The sequence below is a fragment of the Podarcis tiliguerta genome (genome assembly GCF_965153285.1).
Source record: "Podarcis tiliguerta genome assembly, chromosome: 17".
Taxonomy (NCBI): domain Eukaryota; kingdom Metazoa; phylum Chordata; class Lepidosauria; order Squamata; family Lacertidae; genus Podarcis; species Podarcis tiliguerta.
Genome location: NC_139550.1, coordinates 38,389,931 through 38,414,505, shown reverse-complemented (window position 1 = coordinate 38,414,505; position 24,575 = coordinate 38,389,931). Strand labels below are relative to the sequence as shown.

Below are 24,575 nucleotides of genomic sequence, written 5' to 3'. Positions count from 1 at the left end.
GAATCAGCATATTTTTACATGAGTAGAATGTGTGCTTTTATTTAAAATGCATCTCTGGGTTATTTGTGGGGCACAGGAATTCGTTCATCCCCCCCCCCCCCAAGAAAAATATAGTCCGGCTCCCCAGAAGGTCCGAGGGACAGGGGACTGGCCCATGGCTGGAAAAGTTTGCTGGTCCCTGCTCTAGGCCTGGATGAGTCCAGAGTCCAGTTTTTGACTGTTCCAGCTGTAGAGCCCAGGACTAGTTTGGGGGCCCAGGACACAGCTGAAAGCAAAACATGGCAGTTAAACCACACAATTAATATCCGCAATTGAATCTATATACCGGTAATTACGTACACATCTACCATATTGAATATATTTAATGTTATACAGTACACACACAGGCGCCTCTTTCAGGCCAGCCTGGAGCCGCGAGGACGGGGCCTCGAAGCCGCTGCCGGGACGCCCTGCGCCCGCCCGCCCGCCCGGGGCTGCCCAAGAGGGAAGGAGGGCGAGCCTCCCCGCCCCGCCATGCCCATCGCCGGCCCTTTAGGGGGATTCTCGGGGGGGGGAATGAAGAGGCTCCCGCAATGCCTGCTGGGGGGTGTAGTTTCAGTGGGAAGGAGAAGCAGAGTTTGTTCCCTTTTACGAGAGGGGGCAGTTTAAGTCCCACTCGTGCCTTGAAGAAAGCGACTCTTCGGCTTTGCTGTGGTTTGGGCATCCATGGTCACGCCAGGGCCGCTCTACATGCCTTGGAGGACTCTACTCTATGGCCACCAAAGCGCGGGAAAGTGGGGGCGCTCGAGGCTCTTCGCCTCTCGGCCTCAGGCGGACTTTGAGACGGGCTCGGCAGGGCGGAATTAGAGGCGCAGTGGGGGAGCTCTTCCTCTGTGGCATTTCTGCCCGCCGTGAGGCTGTTTTGGGGGCACCTGGGGCGGCTCCACGGCCCCCCCCCCGGAGGGAGAGCCCGAGCTTCGCCTTCCTTCGGGAGTCTCCCTCGCTCGGTCCTCCTTGCGCCCCCCAAGCCGAGGGCCGCGGAGTTCTCCCGAAGGAAGGGAAGATGCGCCGCAGGGCTGCAATCCCTTTATTTTAAAGCAAACGGGGCTGCAATCTCTTCCCTGCTTACCTGGGAGTAAGCCCGAAAACGAACCGAGGTGGTTTTTTTTGGGGGGGGGGTCATGATTGTAGCTAAACCTGATTTGAAGGGTAGTGGCTGAGGGCTATTTATTTTTGTGCTATATTTTGTTGTGCAAGTTTTTAGAGATTTCTCCCCTCCCCCCCAAAAAAAACCATAGACACCCCACACAAATTATCTTCATCAGGAGCTGAAAGCTACTATCTCCTCATTGGTAAATTGGGATTCCTACAGGAAATTAAAGGAAACAAACAGTAACACATGCTTTATCTAACTTCCCAGAACTGGAGCTTTCAAGTGGAGCTCTTTGGGATTGTCCTGACTTTGGAACATGTGACTGGTTTCAAATCCCAATACAGTGGTACCTCGGGTTAAGTACTTAATTCGTTCTGGAGGTCCGTTGTTAACCTGAAACTGTTCTTAACCTGAAGCACCACTTTAGCTAATGGGGCCACCCGCTGCGCCACCAGAGCACAATTTCTGTTCTCATCCCAAAGCAAAGTTCTTAACCCAAGGTACTATTTCTGGGTTAGCGGAGTCTGTAACCTGAAGTGTATGTAACCGAGGTATCACTGTATAGCATTTCAGAAACCAGAACCTTCCTTCCAGCAGTGTGTGTATGTTCCTGTGTGAATTGGGACTTCCTAGTAACTTCAATATTATTATTTTTGATTACATTTTTATGCCACGTTTTCTCCAAATAGGTTCAAGGTGGTGCACATGGTTCTCCCCATTTTATCCTCACAACAAGCCTGTGAAGTAGGTTAGGCTGAGAGATGGTGAGTGGTCCAAGGTCACCCAGTGAGCTTCATGGCCGGGGGGGGGGGAGTGTCCAAAACTCTAGCCCAGGGGCCAGCAAACGTTTTCAGCTGGAAGCCGGTCTACTGTCCCTCAGATCTGGGGGGGGGGGGGGCAGACTAAATTTTGAAAAGAAAAATGAACGAATTCTTATGCCCCACAAATAACCCAGAGATGCATTTTAAATAAAAGCACACTTTCTACTCATGTAAAAACACGCTGATTCCCTGACCATCCATGGGCTGGATTTAGAAGGCGATTGGGCTGGATCCGGCCCTGGGCCTTAGTTTGCCTACCCATGCTCTAGCCACTATACCACTCTGGCTCTCAGTATAGTGAAATAAAATTGCCAACACATTTGTAAAGCTAAGCAGCGTCTGGTATTGTTTCAAATTGGATGGGGGACTGCATGTTGAGAATTCCAGCATAGCAGGGGGTGGACTAGATGACCCTATGGGTCTCTTCCAATTCCACAATTCTATGATTCTAAGCTTTGTGGGCTCTTTAAAAGACTGGCCAATGCATAAAGTATATTGGGCTAGTGTTGTTAATAAGTGTGTTAAGCTTTTTAATTAACCCTTTTTGAGGCTGCAAATAATTTTTTGTGTTAGGCAACTGTTCCGTTCAACCTCCACACGGGCTGCCCAGTCCACGGGGGGGGGGGGGGGGCAGTGTACAACACTTGCACTCCCCCGGGCACCAGCAACCCCAGCTATGCCACTGTCAACATAGACATTGAGTCCCTGTCAGGATAAAAAGACAGAGAATACTACTACTACTTCTACTACTACTAATTTAGAAGGCTTCTAGTTTCGGCCTAACAAGGTTGTGGGGAATTAAACAAGGATGTACACTAGCTTGAGCTCCTTGGAGGAAAAGTGGGGTATAAATGCAATTAATAAATAACAAATTAAACAAATAATGAAAAAATAGAGAGAGTACACATACAAGTCTGCAATGGCAGCACTGCGTTCCTCCTCCAAGGACCAATCCTAAAATATTCCAAACGCACCTTAACACCTTAACTTAGCTACAAGGCACACTGGGAATTGTAGTTCTTTCTCCTTGATGAGTTTCCTGCAGGGCTGATGATAGTCACCAAGGCAAATGTCCTTTACTCCCCGCCTCCCCTTCATACTGTGGCTGTCAACAGGTGGCAGTTTTGTGCTGCGCGCCAAACATATGCCGGACTCGGCTCTATCACTGCCAGCATTGCCATGGTGCCTGACACCGGTGAGAGGGGGGGGACAAAGAAAAGTGCCAAAGCTTCCCTCACAAGTGTGAATTTGATGGATTTAATGTTCAAGACAATCCAGCATAAGGGGAGAAAGGAGTAGGGTGGCTATGTGTCTTCCTTAAAAGACAACAGTCCTGTTTGAAGAGGTCCTCTATCAAAAGAGCTGTCTGGTCAAGGAGCAATTTTAAGATAAATAACTATGGAAAGGGAAGTCGAGGCCTATCAGCAATTAGCACCTGGACAGCTACAGTGGGGTATATTATATTTCTGATTAAGAATTAAATTACCGTATATCAATTATTTCTAAATTGGAATCTTTCTCCTTTTGATAGGGATACCTTCCTTCTTCTTTGGTTAAGTACCATGTATATGGTCACCTTGCAGACAAACTATTTAAATAAGTACATTAGTAATTGGATTTTATTTTCCCCTGCCTTGGTGGTTTGATGCTGTTGTCAGTGGTGCTGTCAGAACAGGAGTTGCAGTGCCCTGCCCCCGCCCCTCAGGAGCATGAGGTTCAGGATGGCTTTCAAACCTAAGGTGCTGGCTATGCACAAGTTGAAATACCAGTTAGAGTCCGCACTCATAAAACCATTAAATCCTGAATCTAAAATTGCTTAACTGTACCACTCATGGAACTTTGTCCTATTTATCAGAGACAGATGCTTCCAGAAAATATAGTAAATCACTATTCCTATTTTGCTTATCAGTGAATACTTTTTAACAAATTATGTGTGCTGCCAAAATAATTAAAATATCAGGTTTCAGCCACTTTCCCCAAGTCTCTAGAAATTAAATATCTGGGATAGTATTCAAGTATGTTTTACTTAGAGTCATTAAAATTAATGAACATGCCTAAGTTAGGTCCATTAATTTCAGTGGCTCTTCTCTGAGTAAAACTTAGTTGAATACCATTCCTGGGAGTGAGGAGGTGGGGGGGGGGGGTTGCATCACTTCACTAGTGCACAAACCTGCTCATGTACACATGTGCACACTAAAGTATGCAGTTCACAGCTTGGCAGGTCAAGAGGCAGGCAGCTGAGGTGAATTTTGAAGCGTTGATACCACATTATAAGTAATACATGATTAAAAATATTCGACCATATACTGAACTGAACTGAAAGCAAATGCTCCCTTGGATTTCAAATAAGCTTCACCAGTGCATGGTGGTGGTTGAAGGATGTTGTGGCAGTGAGAAATGTGGAACTCATTCGTAAAAGTTCTGTGGGTCAGTGTTATTAGAAATGTTACACAATCAATTGTCCTTTTTATAGTTATATTTCCTCTAAATGGTCTAGTGTGATTTCTCCTGTGTATTTGTATAATTTTGTGTGACACACAAACTCGCATAACCCATATACCTACATTTCTGTGTCTGTGTGGTTAAGCTAAAGTCAGAGACAGTTCTGTTGCATTTGATTTCTCAAATGAGGAAAGAAAAAAATGTTGTTCTTGAGCAAAAGGGTAGGTTGACACAGACAAAAAGATCGAATTTTTCATAATTTCCATATAGTCAGAGGAGAAAAAGTACCTCAACCCTTGGTGATAAGCAGAGTACATAGAGAAATTGGGCTGTGACAAGGCCTGCCTGTGGCTTCCTCGTGATATAAATACTGGTTTGTTTTTGAGGATTCTTCACAATTTATCCATCTGCTGACCTCATCTGATCGGAAAAGCCCCAGGCGGTAAGTTGATTTGCTTTTCAGAATATTTGAGCTTGAAGGATTTGATAAAACCATTCTTTGCATTAGGAAGGGGGAGATACCATAAAATGGGATGAATAAAATCGTTGATTATAGTTCAATTTGGGTCAGTCTAGAATTATTAGACTATAAGCCGGTGAGATAGAGTCCGACCTCTGATTTGCAGCAGTCACTCTCTGGCTTGAAAATGAGCAAGGCCAGATTCTGTTATTTGTCCTTCTAGCAACGGAGTGGCTGAACGGACTATATTCTGTTAGACCTGAAGTTCACCTGTCACAGAACTTGAAGTGATGACATTGTTTTCTATTGAGGTGCATCACTTGGCTCAAGTTACTTTTAATATAAACTACTGGATTTGAGAATAGTAACTTCACTTCTCCAGGGTATAGAATTTACACACCTTATTTTTTTTCAGTGGCACCCCATCCAAATGAAGCTGTTTATGTTCTCATTTATCTTGTGTACCTGCTAACACTGGTGCATAGGCTTGCAGTGTCTATTGGGGTGGGAGAAAGGTAACTCACTCAGCTTTGTTAGTTTTTAAATACTAACGAATATCGAATTTTGGAGCTAGGAGTTCGTGGTGAATAGCAGGAGAAACAATAGACGAAAGGAAGTACTTCTTCACATCACACATAGTTAAGTTAGAGAATTTCCTACTACAATGTGTGATGGTGGTCCCCAACTTGGATTACTTTAAAGGGGGATTAGACAAATTCATGGATGATAAGGTTATCAGTGGCTACAAGCCATGTTAATGATGACCGTATCATCCAGCACGTATCAGATGCTGGGGACAAACAAAAGAAAAAGCTTTGTAGAGGCATTCAATTGCTCAGCGCTGAAAACAATAATGATAAATGAAATCAACTAGCAAATAAGCTTCTCCACAGATAGCAGTGATGGGCATTTCCATATGTACAAAAGGAGGTGTGCATAGAACATCCCTCTCTACTGAAGCCACTTGGAAATATTTTGCATGGTGAAAACTCAAACATAGAGCTTACTAAAGCCAATTCACATTTGCTTGATTGGCGCAGTTTACTTTGGCTTAATCATTTATTGAGTTATACAACCTTTTTAGGAGTCTAAAGCAGGGGTAGGCAACCTAAGCCCCGTGGGCCGGATGCGGCCCAATCGCCTTCTCAGTTTGGCCCACGGACGATCTGGGAATCAGCGTGTTTTTACATGAGCAGAATGTCTCCTTTTATTTAAAATGCATCTCTAGGTTATTTGTGGGGCCTGCCTGGTTTTTTATATGAGTAGAATGTGTGCTTTTATTTAAAATGCATCTCTAGGTTATTTGTGGGGCATAGGAATTCGTTCATTTCCCGCCTAAAAAAATATAGTCTGGCCCCCACATGGTCTGAGGGATGGTGGACTGGTCCACAGCTGAAAAAGGTTGCTAACCCCTGGTCTAAAGGGTATCTCTCTACCTTTAGGTATTTCTAAATGTATTTATTCCTCCACTAAATTTGAGTTAAAATGCTTGACAAAATGTTGTGACATACAACATCCCATATGTAATATTAATTATGGTTTCCTAAAATGGTATTATTAATTTGATTTTAGTCTCTCCGTCACCTTTTTCAATTTGTTGAGACTTTTAATTGTCTTGCCTCATTGCAACTTGAAAGGCAGATCAAAGGTAGCATGATATATACATTTTTAATTTACTATTGGATTTAGACATGAAGGAAGAGAAGGCAAGGAAAAAAGGAGGGAATTCACTTTCTGATATTGCAGCTCTGGGTGATTTAATATAAATTAGCTACAATTTGAGATGTGATGTAACATTTCCTGTTGAAAATCTTGGAATATCTCAGTAATTTCTCTTGGTTCTTTGCAGTAACATATTGCACTCAGTAGTTTAATTGAACCACGTATTATATGCATCATATTTATTATATATCACAAATTGCCCCAGAGCAATGCTCCCCTACTTGACACCCTTCAGATATTTTGGATTATAGCTTCTATTAGTCTTAACCAGGAAGGCTGTTGGACCAGTTCAAGGTCTATTTAGACATGTACTTGTATTGTCCCCACCTCCAGCTGGAAAGTCAATATGGGATAGCTAGAGCCTTCAAGCAGAGGGGGCAAGGATCCTGAATACCTCAGTTCTACTCTCATACCAAGAGGCATGAGGGTAGAACTACACTATACGGTACATGCAACAATGTCCAATAAAAATGAATGGCCACTTCTATTAGAGCAAACTCTGTTGGAGTGGAGAAGATTGTGTTTAATTCTTGCCCAACCCTCTACTTTTCCCCACAATTCATTTCCACCAAACACTTACCTTAAAGGAGTTCCAGGTGCTTCCTTGCTTGTGGATGTGGATGGGTGGGAGGTGAGTTCCAACAGAAAAGTGACAGGTGTGGGGGCAGAGGGTGAAGCACTCCCTTCCCATTGCTGTTTCTCCTCCACAAATCTCCTCAATAATACATCTGAGGCAGCAATGGGCAATTAATAGATCATGGCCCATCTCTTCCAGACAAGAATTCCCAGCAAAAGTCAATAGAACAATTGTATGGTTTTAATTGTAGACTAGAGGGGTTATTGCGTGCTGGGGGGTGGGGTGGGGATACTGTTTCCATCGCATATAGAGAGAGATCCTACATCTCTCCCATTATATGTTCTGTCTCTGAATTGAGGGTGACTGCATAGCATCTCACAGCAAACCCTTTAGGAGTCTTCTAGATCAACCATCCCATATGATATAATAATAGTAAATTCAGATGGTGACTGCCAACATGACTGTAGCCGAAATGGGGCCAATGAGGAAAAATAGGAAGGTATCTGCACTCAGCAGGTTTGGTGGGAAACCAAGGTTTATAGAACTATAACAACCTTTATTAAAAAAAGAGCTGGTTTGGAGTGTTGATTAGAGATAGACTATGACCTGTGAGACCAGGGTTCAAATTCCCACTGTGCCAGGAAGCCCATTGGATGACTTTGGGCCAGTCACTGACTCTCAGCCTAACCTACCCAACATGGTTGTCTGGGTAAAATGGAGAGAAGTATGTGTGCCACGACAACCATGTTGGGTAGGTTAGGCTGAGAGTCCAGTTCTGGGCACCACAGTTCAAGAAGGACACTGACAAACTGGAACGTGTCCAGAGGAGGGCAACCAAAATGGTCAAAGGCCTGGAAACGATGCCTTATGAGGAACGGCTAAGGGAGCTGGGCATGTTTAGCCTGGAGAAGAGGAGGTTAAGGGGGGATATGATAGCCATGTTCAAATATATGAAGGGATGTCACATGGAGGAGGGAGAAAGGTTGTTTTCTGCTGCTCCAGAGAAGCGGACACGGAGCAATGGATCCAAACTACAAGAAAGAAGATTCCACCTAAACATTAGGAAGAACTTCCTGACAGTAAGAGCTGTTCGACAGTGGAATTTGCTGCCAAGGAGTGTGGTGGAGTCTCCTTCTTTGGAGGTCTTTAAGCAGAGGCTTGACAACCATATGTCAGGAGTGCTCTGATGGTGTTTCCTGCTTGGCAGGGGGTTGGACTCGATGGCCCTTGTGGTCTCTTCCAACTCTATGATTCTATGATTCTACGAGCAGTGGGATATAACTGCAAAAATAAAGAACAAACAAGGGAGACACCCCCCCCCCCATGACAGCACAGTAAAAACTGAGCATACTCAGCGCACACTGATTGTTGACTAATTTGGAAAACCCAAATGGAATCTGGCGTGGGGTGGAATAGCCCACTGGGGAAGGGCATGACAAGTGCCTGGCTGACATGGGGGGGGGGGTGAACTAGCATTTTTTTGAAGGTCCCTGTTATACTTCAGCATCTGTTTTTGGCCTTCATTAAATGTAATTTCTTGCCACTAATATAGAAGTTCAGAATGGCTGATAATTTCTATAAATTTGGCTTGCAGTTTCGATAACTGAATTAACCATCACACATTAGAAGCCAGTTGGTTTACTGTGCTTATCTCCTTGCTGCTATCCCACATAAACAAAAATGCATCCATAAGGAGACACAAGGAGGCATGTTTGAGACTCAGAAACAACTTACATTGGAATAAAATCTCAATGGACATGGAATAACTGGCACTCATTGATTATAGTCATAGCCATTCATGTGTGCCTATTTCCCTCACGTACCTATGATTCCCTGACAAGAGGGCTTGATTGCTATTCTGGGAATTGTAGTTCTGCGAGGGCACTAGGGGTCTCCTAACAATGCTTAGCATCCTTAACAAGCTCATTCCCAGGATTTTTTGGGGGAAGCCATGACTGTTTAAAGTGGCATAATATGGCAGATGGGACCTATGTTTTTGGAAAGTGAGGAAGACCTATCCTTTTACTATTCTGTAACTTAAGAATTCTTAAAACAGATGGTTAAAGAAGGTTCAAATGCTTTAACTCTGTGTTAGTTGGGCCTGAATGCACATTGTATGCTCGAGCTGGATATTTCTTTTAGTGGGCCATTGTATTTCGAACCCTCAGTCCACTAAAGCTACCATGTGAAGGGAATTTTTAACCTCACGGAAGCGGTTAGATGCTCAGTTTGACGTATAGGAAAGAACTCAGCATTCGGCACCAATACCATATGACGCACATACGCTGGGAACAGGTGTCAGCAATTTGAAACCCATTGCGGGGTGGCATTTTCTCCCCCTTTCTAGGAAATGAACATAAGCAAAGCTTACTGATAACAAGTAAGATGACATCAAAACAGGTTGAGGGAAGGGTGTGGCGTCTAGCGGTTAGAGGAAGGCTGAAGCGGGGGGGGGGGAATCTTGATGGGGGGGGCGCTTTTTACACCGGCATACCAGCTAGAGGACTCTGTTGATGAGCACTATAAATGTTGTAGTAAATAATAATAATAATAATAATAATAATAATAATATATTCCACTGATAACTCATGGATATACTAGTGTTGTGTGCGGCGCAATCTCTGAGCAGCAGTGAGAGACTTTCGGGGTTCCAGTGCCCACCTGAGGTTCGGTTTTCTTTGAATGAAGCTCAACAGAAACTACACATACTGTATCTACAATCTGAGCACAGGGTGGAAGGCTCGAGGCATTGGCACTCCAACAGAACTTGTTTTCCTATTAGGTTTCCATTTCCAGAGGTCCTACAGCTTCAGCCAAACTCTCTCATACATTGGCTCTGGCTATTGTTCTCCTTGTGGCTGGTCAGGTGACAGGGTGAGGAAAATACCTACTCCCCTCCTGGAGAACATCATGAACCTAGTTGTCTCTATGGTAGCATGGCAACCTTTTTAGTTGTGCAGTTAGGAGTGCTTACCTGAGTCAGCTACATTAACCTAACAAAGAAACTGGGTAGACCAGTTCAGTTATTTCTTGAACAGGCCTTCATTTTGTAGCTACAAAACCACTGGCTTGGTTGGGGGGCCATGGGCATCATCCAAACCAATCCCTAAGTCCTATAATACTATTTTTATTGTGTAGTCCTTAGGAAACATGATATGTAAATGCCGCCTGTCAATAGCACTTCCGGATTGGAGCTGGACAAACCAATGCCTCATCCAAATTCCTCATCCAGTTCATCTCTACAGTGCCTAAATGTAGTAGGCTGGTTTTGTACCCTTCTGTCCGCCATGCATGCGATGCAAGCGACTCCAGTAGCCCCATGCAGGGATACAGAGATCTCACACTATGACTTCACAGCACTTCCACAGACCTGTAGCTCCTAGGATTCTTGGAGAGGCAAGCCATGTCTGCTAAACCACTCTCAAACTTAAAATGCCCTTCGTCTAATAGGGTTAAATTTATGGTACAGTCAAATCTTGTCCATAGCTGTTGCTGAAAAATCAACTCCAAAATTAAGGTACAGTAGAGGACAATCAAAAAAAGATTTGTTTTCAGCTATATGGCAGACAATTCTGTCATTTAAACAGTGGCAACAATGTTCAAACGCCTCCAGTGAAACGGATTTCTTAGTAACTCTTCAGCTTCAAGTGAGAATATCATTAAGACCCCAAGGGCAACACCCTGATACTTACAAGTAAAACAAATATTTTAAAAGAGCATGATACTACTTTCCAATATCAATGTTATTTTTCCAAGGGATTGTGATGCAATTACCCAGATTTGTATATTTGTGTGTGTATGCATGTTTAATTTTAACTAAATTGCATTCCTCCTTTATTTCCTTATTGCTTATATGTTATTATATCCATTTGATTAAATAAATAAAAATATATACTAAAGTATATAAAATAAAATATATAGCTAAAGTAATTAACTGTGCTGGCAAAATTTTAAAGTGCTGCTGGCAGGCATTAAATTTCATATTCTGTGTTGGAAAATTTTAACTGCCAATGATTTTTTGAATTGTGCTCTATCGTATTGTTGTGTTTTGATGTTTTATATGTTTTGTTTTCTTTAAAAAATGGAGCCCCATGTTATGGCCAAGAAAGGCATTAAACATTTCCCATAATCATCTCTTCAGAGAAGACCCACTGAGCTAAATGGACTAACATTAGTTATGTCTATTGATTTCAGTGGGTCTCCCTTCTGTAAGACCAGCATTGGACAAAACACCTTTTCAAAAGGATGCACTTTTCCTCAGCATCTTCAGAAACCTATTCTATTATACTTAGGTGTTTGTTTACTTGACAGGTGCTCCTTTCCCCCCAAATCATTTCATTTTACATAAAATATCAATTCATAGCATCTCCCACCAGTGCTTGGGGTGGACCAAAGTTGTTGAGCTTTTCTTAGGGCAGCCAATTTCAGGCAGCGCCCAATATACCCGACTACCGTCACGCTGCCCTCAAGCTCCCCTGCTGCCTGGAATCCCACCCCCAGATGCACAGCAGCCACCACGCCACCCTACAGACCCCCCTGCCACTCTAAGCCCACCCACCTACCCCTGGCTAGCTACGCTACTGCTTGACGTCTCCCAGGCTTCTGTTGCCTTTTGGCAGAACAAAGGAGTTAGTCCTTTTGCAAGCAAACTATGGCCCAGTGGGAAGATGTTATGTCAGCTAGTGATACAGAACAGTTTCTTATGCCCACTACTCTCTTTAGTCAGCACTGTTTGTTGCCAATGCATCAAATGTGGAAGATATAGAAGCAAAATATGCATACATAAAGACATTTAAGCAACTGTGTGTGCGTGTGGGAATCTGGGAAATCTAGTGTGCTGCTCCCTAGTGGCCACCCGGCCGTAGTAACCACCAAGCAGCAGGTTCTTTGGATCTCAGCAAATGGAGGGCAACATACGTACACTTAGGCAGCAGAAGCAACCTTTATTAACAATTATAATAATAACCATAGAAACAGAAACAGGTGCTAATATACAAAACAAAGATAATTAAAGGACATTAGCAGAGAGGCAGATTAACAATATAGAATAAAGTAATAACTAACAAAAACTATAAAGCCAATAATAACTAATATAAAATATAATGCTATTAGTATAGGCAATAAGCAAAGATTTTTGGTGAGAGAAATAATAACAGATATAGTCACAAAATAGTTTCAGCTTCACATCTTCCCCAGCCCTTGGAGATCTCTGGGGCTTCAGGCAGGCAGACAGTTCTAACTTAGGCTCAAGAGCCTTATCTTCACCCTCTGGAATGGTTCATATCAAGAGCTCATTGAATTGATGGAGTTGGGGCCTTATATAGCGTCCTGGAGCAGCTTCCCAGTGTTTCTGCGGCAGGTGTTCATGTTGGAATCCCTTTCCCATCCTTTGAAGTTGAAGTATGAGCTGGCTCAGAGCAAAGCCACTCCTTTCTTTCCCATGCCTGCAGCTGCGTTCCTTATCTCAGTGACTATATATGGAAATAGAAACTAAATTGAAAAACAGGAGCACCATCTACTGGCTGCTTCCCTGGCAATACACCTAGCTGAAGAAGTCTTCTCAGGTGCATGTGCAGGGGTGTTTAAAAGCATGTGCATATGCCTATTTTACTTACTATGTGTTTCCTGAGTAGTTCTTGCAGCACTGACAATCTGCAGCACTGATCTTTTCATTTCCCTGCCATGCTCACTGTCTGTTACTTATTTGGGGGGTTAGATGGCATGGGCATAAAATAGATTGAGATCTACAGGTAAATTTCTGGGTGACTGTGTAGTTCGACACACATCTCTGACTCTCAGTAGAGTAATCAGGAGTGGATTTCCATGTGGAAGCTAAGAACCCTGAGGAATCAGGCCAATGGCTCATCTAGTGCTGCATCCAAGTCTTACAGTGACCAACCAGAGGCCTATGGGAAACCTGCAAGCTGAACCTGAGTTCAACAGCACTTTCCCTTCTTGCAGTTTACAGCAACCAGTATTGAGAGTAATGATGATGATGCCTCCAAGAGAAGAGGTGAAGCAAAACCATGGCTAGTAGCCACTGATAGCCTTACCCTCCCTGAATTTGTCTAATCCTCTTTTAAAGTCATCTAGTTTATGGCCATCACTGTGGGAATGAGTTCCAGACTATGGAAGGTGGACCTCTTTCATCTGTCCTGAATCCTCCAACATTCAACTTTGGATGAATTCTAGTGTTATGAGAGAGGGAGAAAAACTTATCCATTCTCTCCATGCCATGCATAATTTTATACACTGAAAAATAACCTCCTTGGCTCAGAATTTTTAAGCGTGCTTTCTGCACTGGCTGTTTGGTACTCTCATAAAAAAGCCTGCCTGAAGTCTGTCGTCCCTTGCTCTAAGAGACGACTGGTGTCTCCTTTCTCTATTGTGGCACAGCAGACTCTGGACATTGGCTGCGGGCTGCTGTATGAACCAGGGACTAAGTCATATAGCATATGGGCAAAAGTTGTCCTCTTGCGCCACAGACACTATATATGATCATATAAACCTCCTGATGCGGCAGGAGACAAAACAGCTGCAGTTCCTCATGACCTTTCCCTTTGCAGTACTGTTGTCCCCCTTCCCTCACCTGCAAAAATCCAGGTGTGCCACACTGCAGATATAAGGGAGAGAGATGGCAAAACTAGGTTCCTGCATTGGCTCTTGGTTTAACGGATTTAAAGGCTCATGTCTTCCATCAGTCTTAGCTAAAAGGCAACCATAAGACATAATATCACTTATTGCACCAGGCTGGGTAGCAACCAATACCCATGCACCTGTGCAAAAGCATATGTGGGCAATCTTATCTGTCCTGAGAACAAAATTTGAAATCTATGTCTGAGAAGTAAGTCCTATTGAACTCAGAAGAGACTCAACTCTTAGCAAATCTGTTTACCTGCCAAACTGCTTCTACAAATGATGTTTAAATACGCTGGAACATTTCCTTTGGTTTTGCTGCAATTTGAATTTAAAATTTGCCTTGCCCAGAATACTAAACATAGCTGCAATCCTGGGAGTAAACCCCACTGAACTCAGGGAGACTTACATCTGAGATGACGTGTATAGGAGTCTCTAGAGCTGTAGTTCTGTCTCCCATTTTCTATCCTGCTTTAACAACATTCACACAAGTGTTGCCTTCCATATTAGAATGGACTCTTCTTAAGTCAATTATGTAATAAACACAACCATATTTATGTCCTTGGTGAAGATATAAAATCTCTCCCATTCTTTGGATCCCTCCTCAAAAAAACCCTTTCCTCATTCCTGGTTGAAAAACATAGCCTATTACTTTCCCTTGGATTTATCCTGCGTGTGTCCCAAGTCTCAACCACTCCTCCCCAGTTGTTACCCTGTATATTTCTCTTGAATGGGGAGGCACCACCGAGATTTCAGTTATGATCTAGGCCAGGAGTCAGCAAACTTTTTCAGCGCCGGCGGTGGGGGGGGGCGGTCCACTGTCCCTCAGGCCTTGTGGGGGGCCAGACTATATTTTGGGGGGGAAAGTGGGGGAGAAAGAATTCCTATGCCCCACAAATAACCCAGTGATGCATTTTAAATAAAAGCACATATTCTACTCATGTAAAAACACCAGGTAGGCCCCACAAATAACCCAGAGATCTAGGCAGATCTTTCTGTTTATGCATTGTTAGTTACAACAATAATCTTTTTTTCCCTAGCAGTTCCTTTGCATTTAGCAGAATTTGGAATATTTATTATAATTTTAGCAAATTAGGGAAGAAGGGGTGGAATATATTGAAACACAAAGGGAGACGGGGAGCTGGTTGTCATACAGAGCACTTTGTGTTCTGTGTGAATAAACTTTACCCACTGAGTACTACACTATTTTGTTTATAAGCTCTCTGTAATCAGTCTAGTTTGTAATTTATTTATTTCATATTTATATGCTACTGTATCATAAAAATATATCACAGTGGTTTACAACAATATAAAACCAAACAGTAATGTTAGAAGAATTTTAAGGTCTTGTTATAAGAAAATACTGCTCCTTTTCCCTTATGGGGTATCCAAGAGCCCGTATAGAGTCCTTAAGTAGGTCCCCTATTGGAAGGAGAAAATAACAGGCCACCCAGAGAATATTGAGAAAAAGGGCAGCTAGTAAGCCTGATCTTTATTAACTGTTGCAACAGGGTACTCACTATCACACGCAGGAGGCAGGAGGACCCAGAACAATGGTGTGCAAGCCCTATATAGACTTTTCACACTGCCCACCCTGTCTACGATAAAAAGGTAAAGGTACCCCTGCCCGTACGGGCCAGTCTTGACAGACTCTAGGGTTGTGCGCCCATCTCACTCAAGAGGCCAGGGGCCAGCGCTGTCCGGAGACACGTCCGGGTCACATGGCCAGCGTGACATCGCTGCTCTGGCGAGCCAGAGCTGCACACGGAAACGCCGTTTACCTTCCCGCTAGTAAGCGGTCCCTATTTATCTACTTGCACCCAGGAGTGCTTTCGAACTGCTAGGTTGGCAGGCGCTGGGACCGAACAACGGGAGCGCACCCCGCTGCGGGGATTCGAACCGCCGACCTTTCGATCGGCAAGCCCTAGGCGCTGAGGCTTTTACCCACAGCGCCACCCGCGTCCCTGTCTACGATGCAGGGGTTCAAAACATTACACTCCAAGAGGATCCCGTTTCTCCCATTGCTGCTGGATGCAAAAAGAAACCAAGAATGCTCAGCTTGCTGTGTTTAAGACTGCACTCATATTTCCTCCTTACCCACATCATCCCCAGCTGTAATCCTTAAAACAACTGCTCTCCTTCCAACTCTAAAACTCCACTTGAAAGGCTTTTGTCCTTCTAACTAATTATGAGTGGAGAGAGAGGCCCCTCCCATTTGCCCTCTGGCACAGCGCCACCCACTTTGTCCCACTATTAACTCATATTTAGTGGGCTATTACCAGGCTGGCTCCTGGCTTGTATTTTAACATGCTAAATCCAGTGTGTGACACCCAGGAATTTGAAGGGAGTCCGGGAACTCCACAAACTCATAACAATACCTTTAATGAGAAATTTAAATTTCATGAAATGTTATTGCAGGCGTTCCTCATTCCTGATGCCTGGCTCCAAGCCATCCTCCAGTCCACCTCCCCGTACTCTACCACAGCCCAGTCCAAGAAGAGGTGCTCAGATGCGGCCAACAGTGTTGACTTGTGCTGCACCACGCAAGCAAGAAGTAAGTTGGTGGGGAGTCAACCCCACTCATAGCAAGTGCCAGAGGTTGTCCTGATCAGACAGTTGCCAAGGTGTACCTGTTGGGATTTTGGTAAATATACTGCTATAGGCCACTTCAGTCTCTGCCAAGCAGCAGCAAGAGATTCCAAGGGTTTGGAACTTAACCAGGGTTTGTACTTCCTTGGAAAGAGGAGGCACAGCAGAAACAAGCGCCTTTAAGAAATCTGGTATATTCACACACACTGCTTTTTTTCTAACAAAGTGTTTAGGGGTACTGTCATTTTTCTACTCATATTGAAATATTGCCCCTCAATGAGACCAAACAGATTCACAAAATGTTTAGGGGTATGCATACCCCTGCGTCTCCCCAGAAAAAAATCACTGTTCACACATATTTACTGTATTTTTCACTCTATAAGACACACTTTTTCACCTCCAAAAATTAAGGGGAAATGTGTGTGCGTCTTATGGAGCAAATGCAGGCTCCGTGGCTTCAGCGATAGCGACACGAAGCCTCCGAAGCGCAGAGGGAGCACTCCCACCACACTCCGGAGGCTTCTCACTTTCTAGGCTTCAGGTTCCTTTCAATGAAGCCCGGAAGACTCTCCTGGTTTCAGCGAAAGGAACCTGGAGAGCGCGAGGGGTCAATGCGCACTGACCCCTCTCGCTCTCTAGGCTTCGGGTTCCTTTCGCTGAAGCCAGGAAGACTCTCCTGGTTTCAGCGAAAGGAACCCGAAGCCTCCAGAGTGCAGCGGGAACTCCCCTTGTGCTCCGGAGGCTTCGCGTTGCTTTTGCTTTTGCTGTTTGTTTTGATTCTAATAATAATAATAAATTTTATTTATACCCTGGCCGAGACTGGGCTCAGGGCGGCTAACACCAAATATATAATACATTAAAAACACAAAATCAAGCAATTAGATTTAAAATACAATTCAAAATCACATTTAAATTCAAAATAAAATTAAGTGGGAACCCACAAATCATAACTGTAGGTGTAAGGAATTAAATGTTCACCAGGCCCGGCCACCCGTGCTGGTCCCATATGGGCCAATGGAAAGAACCAAGGAGGCCACTTACACACGGGGTCCCATAGAAAGAAAGAAGGGGGTCAGACAGGGCCCAGACCAAAGGCCCAGTAGAACAGCTCTGCCTTGCAGGCCCTGCGGAAAGATTCTGTGGTAAAGAGCATGTTTTCTAGAAGAAAGCTGCTGGGCAAATGCAAAACTGCTTGGATCTGTGCCTAGAAAGGACAAGTGGAAAAACCATTCCAACCCAGGAGAAGCAGAAATGTGGATGAGCACTAAGATTCATGGAAGTCTTGGGTTATCCCTATCTTAAAGACTCCAGGAGGATTCACAACTGAGATTCCTGGATTTCATTTGACTCTCTTATTTTCCTCAGGTCACTCACACAGATGGCAGTGAACGGCCCCTTGTCGTCCTGCCCCCTTCTGGGTTGTTGCTACCCCAGGGAGCCCATTCAGCAAGTCCAGGCCCCGCCCCACCCCACAGTAAGTAGAGGCAGGGGAAGGAGGGCATTTGTGAGTGGGAATACAGCAGCTTCCCTGCCTATTCTTGTCTCCCTTTGTTTCAGGGAACAACACTGAGAAATGGGACTGGGTTCAGTTCCCAGCCCCCCCTGCACTCCATCCCAGAGAGAGGTCCCCTGCGAAAGGAACACCGATGGACAACACCCCTTGCTTTCACAGCCATGAGGAAAGGTGAGCTGTCTGACTGCCCTGAATACCTCTTTCAAAACCACACGTTTCTGGTACCAAAAGCACCCCTACTAGATGCCTTAATTTTTTAAGAAGGTAAACAGGTCTATACCTCCCATTGCAGCTTCCTTTATTAAATATATTATTCAAATGTATACCAAAAATCATACCCATTACAAAATATATTTTTATAATACACTGAAATAAAACAGGATAGCTCAGTTGGTAGAGCATGAGACTCCTAATCTCAGGGCCGTGGGCAAAAGTGGATGCTCCTGCCACACCTCCTGTGGCGATACTAGAGCCACTAAGTGATGGAAGTAAGAGAACCCCCTCCGCCCACAGCAGCTGCCAAATCAGAGTCCCATCAGCAAAATACAGAGACCACACTGCAAACAGGCACCTCTAGGTTGGTTAAAATATTTTGTTTGCTAAGGGGAGAGGGGTCTTGGGTAGGCCAAGGGGCGTTATGCTTCGATGTAGTACTTTTTGGACCTGTTGAACTCCTGTAGTTTGCATTCTGCAAAGCTCCAGTTAGTTTCATTTTCCATTCTTGTTACATAGCAATAAAGGACAGTTATGTTTGAGAGGCCTGCTTCCTTCTGATATGCTTTCCTGTTACCCCAACACAACAAAACACAAAACCAGGATTTTTGTAGGATGGGCCTGAGATTGCGAGCACGTCCTTGGCATTGTCCCTGGGAGAAAGCAAGACAGTTGAACCTAGTGGCTGAATGTCTCGGACTTGTTTTCTCTTGCAGAGTCATGTGCAGAATGCGCAGAGAGTGGCTGGTGCAAGAAGAATTGGTGAACAAATTAGCTCTGCAGGTATGGACAAAGTTGGCAGGTGGTGGGATGAGGGAGGGGGGTGGACGCTGACACAGTCACTGTGAAGGAAGCCTGCAGAACAGAGAGCTTGCTAGGCCTATGGTCCTCCAAGTATAGCATCTTATGTAGCCAAAATGGCAACACTCACACACAAGAGGGAGCAAGATTTGGGAAGCACGTACAGTAAATCTTAACATCTTGTGGGGGAACCTCTCAAATGACCCAGTTTGGGCTGAGCACATGCCCAGTAGGTATGGTGGGGTGAAGAGGGAGTGGAATAGAATGGAATGGCTGGGAACCTGAACAGGAGCATCCCACTATTTTGTGGCTCCCACTAGTTGGCATTATTTTCCCAAAGCCATGAGTTTTTCCAGAGTTGGTGTGTGGAGATTGCATTTAGGTGAAAAAGGAGCAAGAGGAAAGCAAGATTCTTTTTTTAAAAAAGAAATGGCAAGTGAATAGTAGACAACCGCAGGTTGGGGAGAGAACAATGAAGTCTTCTGAGGAAGCAAAAGCTCAGTTTGCTGAATCAGAGAGTTTTCAGCAGGCATGGCCACTGCTGCTTTCTAAAACAACAACAAAGGCAAAACTTGCTCTTTAAAAAACAATGAAAAGATTTTCCAGACCCTTTGCACTCTGTCCCTTGTTCAGAGGAACTTACATCCGATTGATAACCTAGGCTATGACTAAGCAGGAGGAGACATGCGTGGTGCATCTAGAAACTGATTGTGCGTTCTTCTCCACCTTCCCCCATGATCTAGCTGGCACAAGAGAAGCAGAAACTGTTAGTCATGCGCGCAGAGTTGGCACCTGCCTTCCTTTCACAGCATCCAGATGCACCAGTGCCAATCATTTCATGCCAGTCTGAAGGGCCAAGGAATGAGTTTGAGGGTTTGGAATGCCACTCTAACAGCCATGGAGCCCACCTCTGTTCAGGTGAGATGTGTTGGTGGAGAATGGAGGCCAGGTTCCATCCCCTTCACTAAGCTCTAGAAATGGATGGCACATTCCAGCCATTAGATTTCAGGAGTGGGCATGAAATATAAAATTCTGTTGTCTGTTTAGGGTGTGGGGAGGGTTGTCGGAGCCACAACAGGGTTGCAGTGACTGAAAACAATGCCAGTTTCTGAGAAAGGAAATGGGAACAGTTCAGGAGTAATTCTAGCCACACACAGTGGAAACATCAGAGTCCATGCACTGAATTTCACACCATGTTTTACTCTTAGCCATTCAGGTGAGTCAGTTAGCATACCATCTCACCTCTGCTTGGGGTTCTTGGAGTGCTCTGTGGACTAGTAATGTGTATTCCTCTTAAAGGACATGCCCATATTATCAGTCCCTGGTAACATCATATAGAGACCTTGACAATGCTAAGCTCGATTCATGGATGTCCTGGACAGTCAGAATGGAATCATCTGTGTTCTACGGTCCTCCTTGAACAAGAGGACAAGAGCAACAAAGGGGTAAAATGGCACCCATTCCTTTTTGAAGCTGATTTGAGGCTGGCTTGTTGTCATGCTGCCTCAGTTTGAGTTAGAAGTGAGTAAGCATCCTAAAATCTGAGCCTCCTGCCATTTAGATGCTGCATCTGAAGGCTTGATACAAAGAAATGTCCCTGAGCATGAGCAGAGTGCCCTTTCCCACAAGTCGCCACAGTCAGTCTTGACTGCTGTAGAGTTAAGGGATCTCACACAGGTTTGAAGTCTGCCATTTAGGAAAGAGTGTCTTGGCTGACTGGGCTCTCAAGCAGAAGATGATTTGGAAGCAGAAATCTCCAGCAAAGAATTGCTCCTACTAACACCTCCAGCCTCATTTCTGTCTACAGAGAGAAGCCCCAGCATAGAATATTACCGTCACACTCTCAACCGCCCACCTTTCACGTACGCTGCCCTTATTCGTTGGGTAAGTTATTTAGCAAAAGGTAAATACAAAATCCCATACATATAGGATACAACTATATTTTTTAAATGCTATGCAGCTTTTTACCAGATCAAAACCCCAAAATATGAATGTTGTTTTCCAGATACAGTATGATGGAATGTCCTTGCAATAGGCACCATTCTTGTTGCCCCTATATGCTATTGCCTCCCTTCTCTACTTCCTGGCTTCAGCAGCACTATCCTTTGCCCACAAACCTCTTCCTTCTCTGTACTCGGTTGCCTTCCACTTGTGTCTGTTTCCTGTAGCCAACAACTTTCTGAAAAGTTCACTGTGTGGTTGCAACACACCCCTAAAGAATGGGATGGGGAATCTGGCCCTCCAGATCATCCCTTGTGAAAAGAACCTATGGGTCTTGGTGGGCACAAGCCTGACATGAGTCACAAACTTCATTCCCATCATTCCTGCCTACTGGCTATGCTGTCTGAGGCTGGTGAGAGTTGGAGTTGGAGTGGTGGAGTCTCCTTCTTTGGAGGTCTTTAAGCAGAGGCTTGACAACCATATGTCAGGAGTGCTCTGATGGTGTTTCCTGCTTGGCAGGGGGTTGGACTCGATGGCCCTTGTGGTCTCTTCCAACTCTATGATTCTATGAGTCCATCAACCCCTGGAGGACTTCAGGTCACCTCTATCTGCATTGACAGAAAAAGTTCTACCTGGATCACTAAGCGAGTGAGGACTGAAGGGCATCTAAAGGGTCTTTCGGTTTGGGTTTTTAAAAAGCCCATTCATCTGATCACATACTTCACATGGAAGTGTAATTAGTGGCAAGTGGGGGATTGTGCAGGGCTAGACCTAGCTGTCAGCAACTCAAGCAGCTATTTTAGGCATCAGTACTTTAAGAGGTACAATGACAGGCATATGTCACACATAGAATGCTTGGCTACAGCTCTCCAACAACATACAAGTGTTGAGTTGAGCCTAGTACCCACTGGGGCCCACTTCCAGCGATGTGCATGGCAGCTGTCAGAGAAAACAAAACATTTCAGCCTACCCTTTGATTCAGGCTCCATAACTTACTGTACAATGCTCGCATGGGCTCTCAAAAAGCAGGGGTTGCCATCTTTCTTGGGCTAGTGAGCATCTTTAGAATTCTGAGCATGAATCACATGGCTGCAATGCACACCTGGCATAACACAAAGTGGCTGCCACATCTAAAAGAGCAGAAAAGGGTGTGGGCATCTGCATCAGTCACCATCATACTTGCTCAGAGAGTGAGGGATGCTCTTTTCACCTCTCCTTTGTTCAGAAGACAGTGCAACCAGGAACTGAGCAGGAAGAACAAGCAGTCCTTTCTGCATTGTGGATTTTTGAGGTGTTATTTACTGAGGCCTTTTACAGCCACCATAGGACATAGTTGTGGGTACATAGGTGAGCCCTGTGCCAGGCACACTGAACCTCCCTCCCTCCCATCACCTTCTACATGCATCCAATTTAGCACAACAATACTGGGAGCACAGAAGGCCCTTTTGTTGCTTTTCAAGAAGACGCTGAGATACCTTTGCCTCAAAACCAGGCTGTTAACCATACCTGCCTATTACTTGCAGGCCATCTTACAATCTCCTAAGAAGCAGCTCAGCCTGAGTGAGATTTATCGCTGGTTTAACAACTTTGGCTACTTCAGGCACAATGTAACCACCTGGAAGGTAAGGGGATCCCATTCTTAAACTGAGAATCAAGGGGCAGCCTCATCTGAAAGAGCAGAAGAGGCAGATAACAGGCGGGAGGATATGGACAGAGCAGGCATGAAATGTCCCTCTTTTTAGATTGAAATCTCAACTACTGAGCAAGTGAGATCAGAACCCCCAAGTTTAAAAATTAATTTTAAAAAATCAAAAGGACTTTGATGTGTACACTTTGCAGAATTGGAAAAACAATTTATCCAGACTAGGGAACCAGGACAGAAATGAATGGTGAAAAATGTGGGACAGCACTTTATAAGTATAATAATAATAATAATAATAATAATGAACAGACTGAAAGAGGTGAGTTTTAGAACCTTGCCTCAGAAACACACCCCACCCTGTAACACTCAAGAGATAATAAAGGTATTTGATTCTCTACTGCCCAAGAAACCATGGGGAAGGCTGATGGCTTAGTCCTAAGTACCCCCAGTAGAAAATCTTCAAGTAGACTGATCTTGGTTAGCTGGAACTGTGACTCAGTAGCCTGGCTTGCACATAATGCTAAGCCAAGCTATGGCTTTTGTGTTAATGAGCAAGCTTGCTGGTACACAGTAATAAAATGGCAGCCTCTTCACTCCTCTCTTGCTCCTGCAACACTACCTGGAGCCAAGCCTTAGTTTAACTTAGCATTATACACAAACCCAGGCTCATTGTTTGTCTCTCTTCAAACAAATCATGTGCTTTAAACAAGGTTTGTTCTTGGCTTACTGCTTATGGTTGGTTTGGCACAAGACAAGCCACAAGACTGAAGTCACACAGAATGTTATGTCAAACTAAGGCTTGGCAGTGCAGGAGGACAAAAGTGGCTACAGTCTTCTTACTGTGCATCAGCACACTTGCATGTTGACACTAAGCCAGGGGTTCCCAAAGTGTGGCCCATGGACTGAGTTTCACCCAAGTAGCCCACGACATGTCTGCAGATTTGCTGTTAAAGACAGGAAATGGCTCACCTATCCGTCAAATAGTCATAATGATTTTTAATTGTATTTCATTGGTTCTCTTATTTCTTATACTGTTTGAATTTGAATTCCATAGAATTTAAATTGCAATACATAGAATCATACAATCATAGAATTTTAGAGTTGGAAGGGACCCCAAGAGCCATATACGCCAACCTGCTGCAATGGTCCCCCATTCAATTATAAACAATACTGGACCTTGCTTAGCTTTGCAAATGTGCTAGCAGTTTTATTACTGCACCACTACAATAAATACCATATAAAAATGTTCTTAATAAAAGAAGCAATAAAAGCACAATGCCTTACCATTGTTACAACAGAAAATTAATAATTAAGACCCTAAGCAAAGCTCAAGCCCTCTATGGGAGGAAAAAGTTTGGGAAGCACCCACTAAGCCACAGCATACATAGCTTAGCATTTGGGGCAAACTGAGGCAGTGTAAGATGGCTTGTTTATTTTACTGTATATTCCTGGGATCACAGTGTTTATTGCAGATGAAACATTTCTATTCATTTCTATAGCAAGTACTTTATAAAATATTAGTTCTAGAACGCCATAGAGCAGGGTTAAGGGGCTGAAGATCCTGCTAAGAGGGTTGAAGGGCACCTGAGGGAGGGAGACTTTGGCAGAGGGACGAGAGTTAAGTCGGGGTAAAGGAGAAGGCGGGTCTAATGGCCAGGGCACCCTACCCATCTTTTCTCAACCAACAGAATGCCATTCGACACAACCTGAGCTTGCACAAGTGCTTTGTGCGTGTGGAGAATGTGAAAGGAGCCGTGTGGACGCTGGACGAGTTTGAGTACCAGAAGAAAAGGAACCAGCGTTACTCCACTTATTCACACCCATGTCTGGACAGCCAAGAAGCAGCAGCAGCAGGGTCTTCTGCAACCCAAGAGAGACTGGGCCAGCCAAGAACAGAAAGGCGCATCCACCACAGGCTGGAGTCCTCTCCGCACTTTTTGTTTCCTTAGGGACCATGTGCTGAAGGATCACAGTGCAGACTTCCCCCTGCAGGCGGCCTGGCAGCGAGTGTGTGTGTGCACATGCCCCCCCCGAATCAAGCTGGCTTCTTATAGCCACCAGCTTTCCTCAGCATGCACACACAACC

General features: G+C 44.4%; 1 protein-coding gene across 7 annotated transcripts; it reads left to right on the top strand.

Moving 5' to 3' along the window:
* The first annotated feature begins 994 nt into the window (after positions 1–994).
* FOXP3 (forkhead box P3) lies at positions 995–24,569 on the top strand. 7 transcript variants are annotated; one of them, XM_083421113.1, is made up of 11 exons: positions 1,008–1,136; positions 1,822–1,896; positions 4,666–4,837; positions 16,209–16,344; positions 17,745–17,853; positions 17,937–18,063; positions 18,822–18,888; positions 19,650–19,824; positions 20,714–20,790; positions 22,371–22,469; positions 24,178–24,569. In XM_083421113.1, exons 4-11 carry the CDS (start codon positions 16,225–16,227, stop codon positions 24,436–24,438), a joined length of 1,035 nt encoding a protein of 344 aa, XP_083277239.1. In that variant the 5' UTR covers positions 1,008–1,136; positions 1,822–1,896; positions 4,666–4,837; positions 16,209–16,224; the 3' UTR covers positions 24,439–24,569. The 7 variants fall into 7 exon arrangements, with proteins under 7 accessions (XP_083277242.1, XP_083277239.1, XP_083277241.1 ...); XM_083421115.1 differs by lacking the exon at positions 4,666–4,837; XM_083421112.1 differs by lacking the exon at positions 1,008–1,136 and having other exon boundaries at positions 1,303–1,896.
* Positions 24,570–24,575: the final 6 nt, after the last annotated feature.

What these genes read in the sequence shown, in the direction of transcription:
- FOXP3 (XM_083421111.1), top strand. Translation starts at nt 16,174, where the DNA reads ATGAGAAATTTAAATTTCATGAAATGTTATTGCAGGCGTTCCTCATTC. An exon ending in TGGAGCCCACCTCTGTTCAG is followed by an intron (nt 19,825 to 20,713) that starts GTGAGATGTGTT and finishes TTCTGTCTACAG; the next exon opens with AGAGAAGCCCCAGCATAGAA. An exon ending in ACAATGTAACCACCTGGAAG is followed by an intron (nt 22,470 to 24,177) that starts GTAAGGGGATCC and finishes CTCAACCAACAG; the next exon opens with AATGCCATTCGACACAACCT.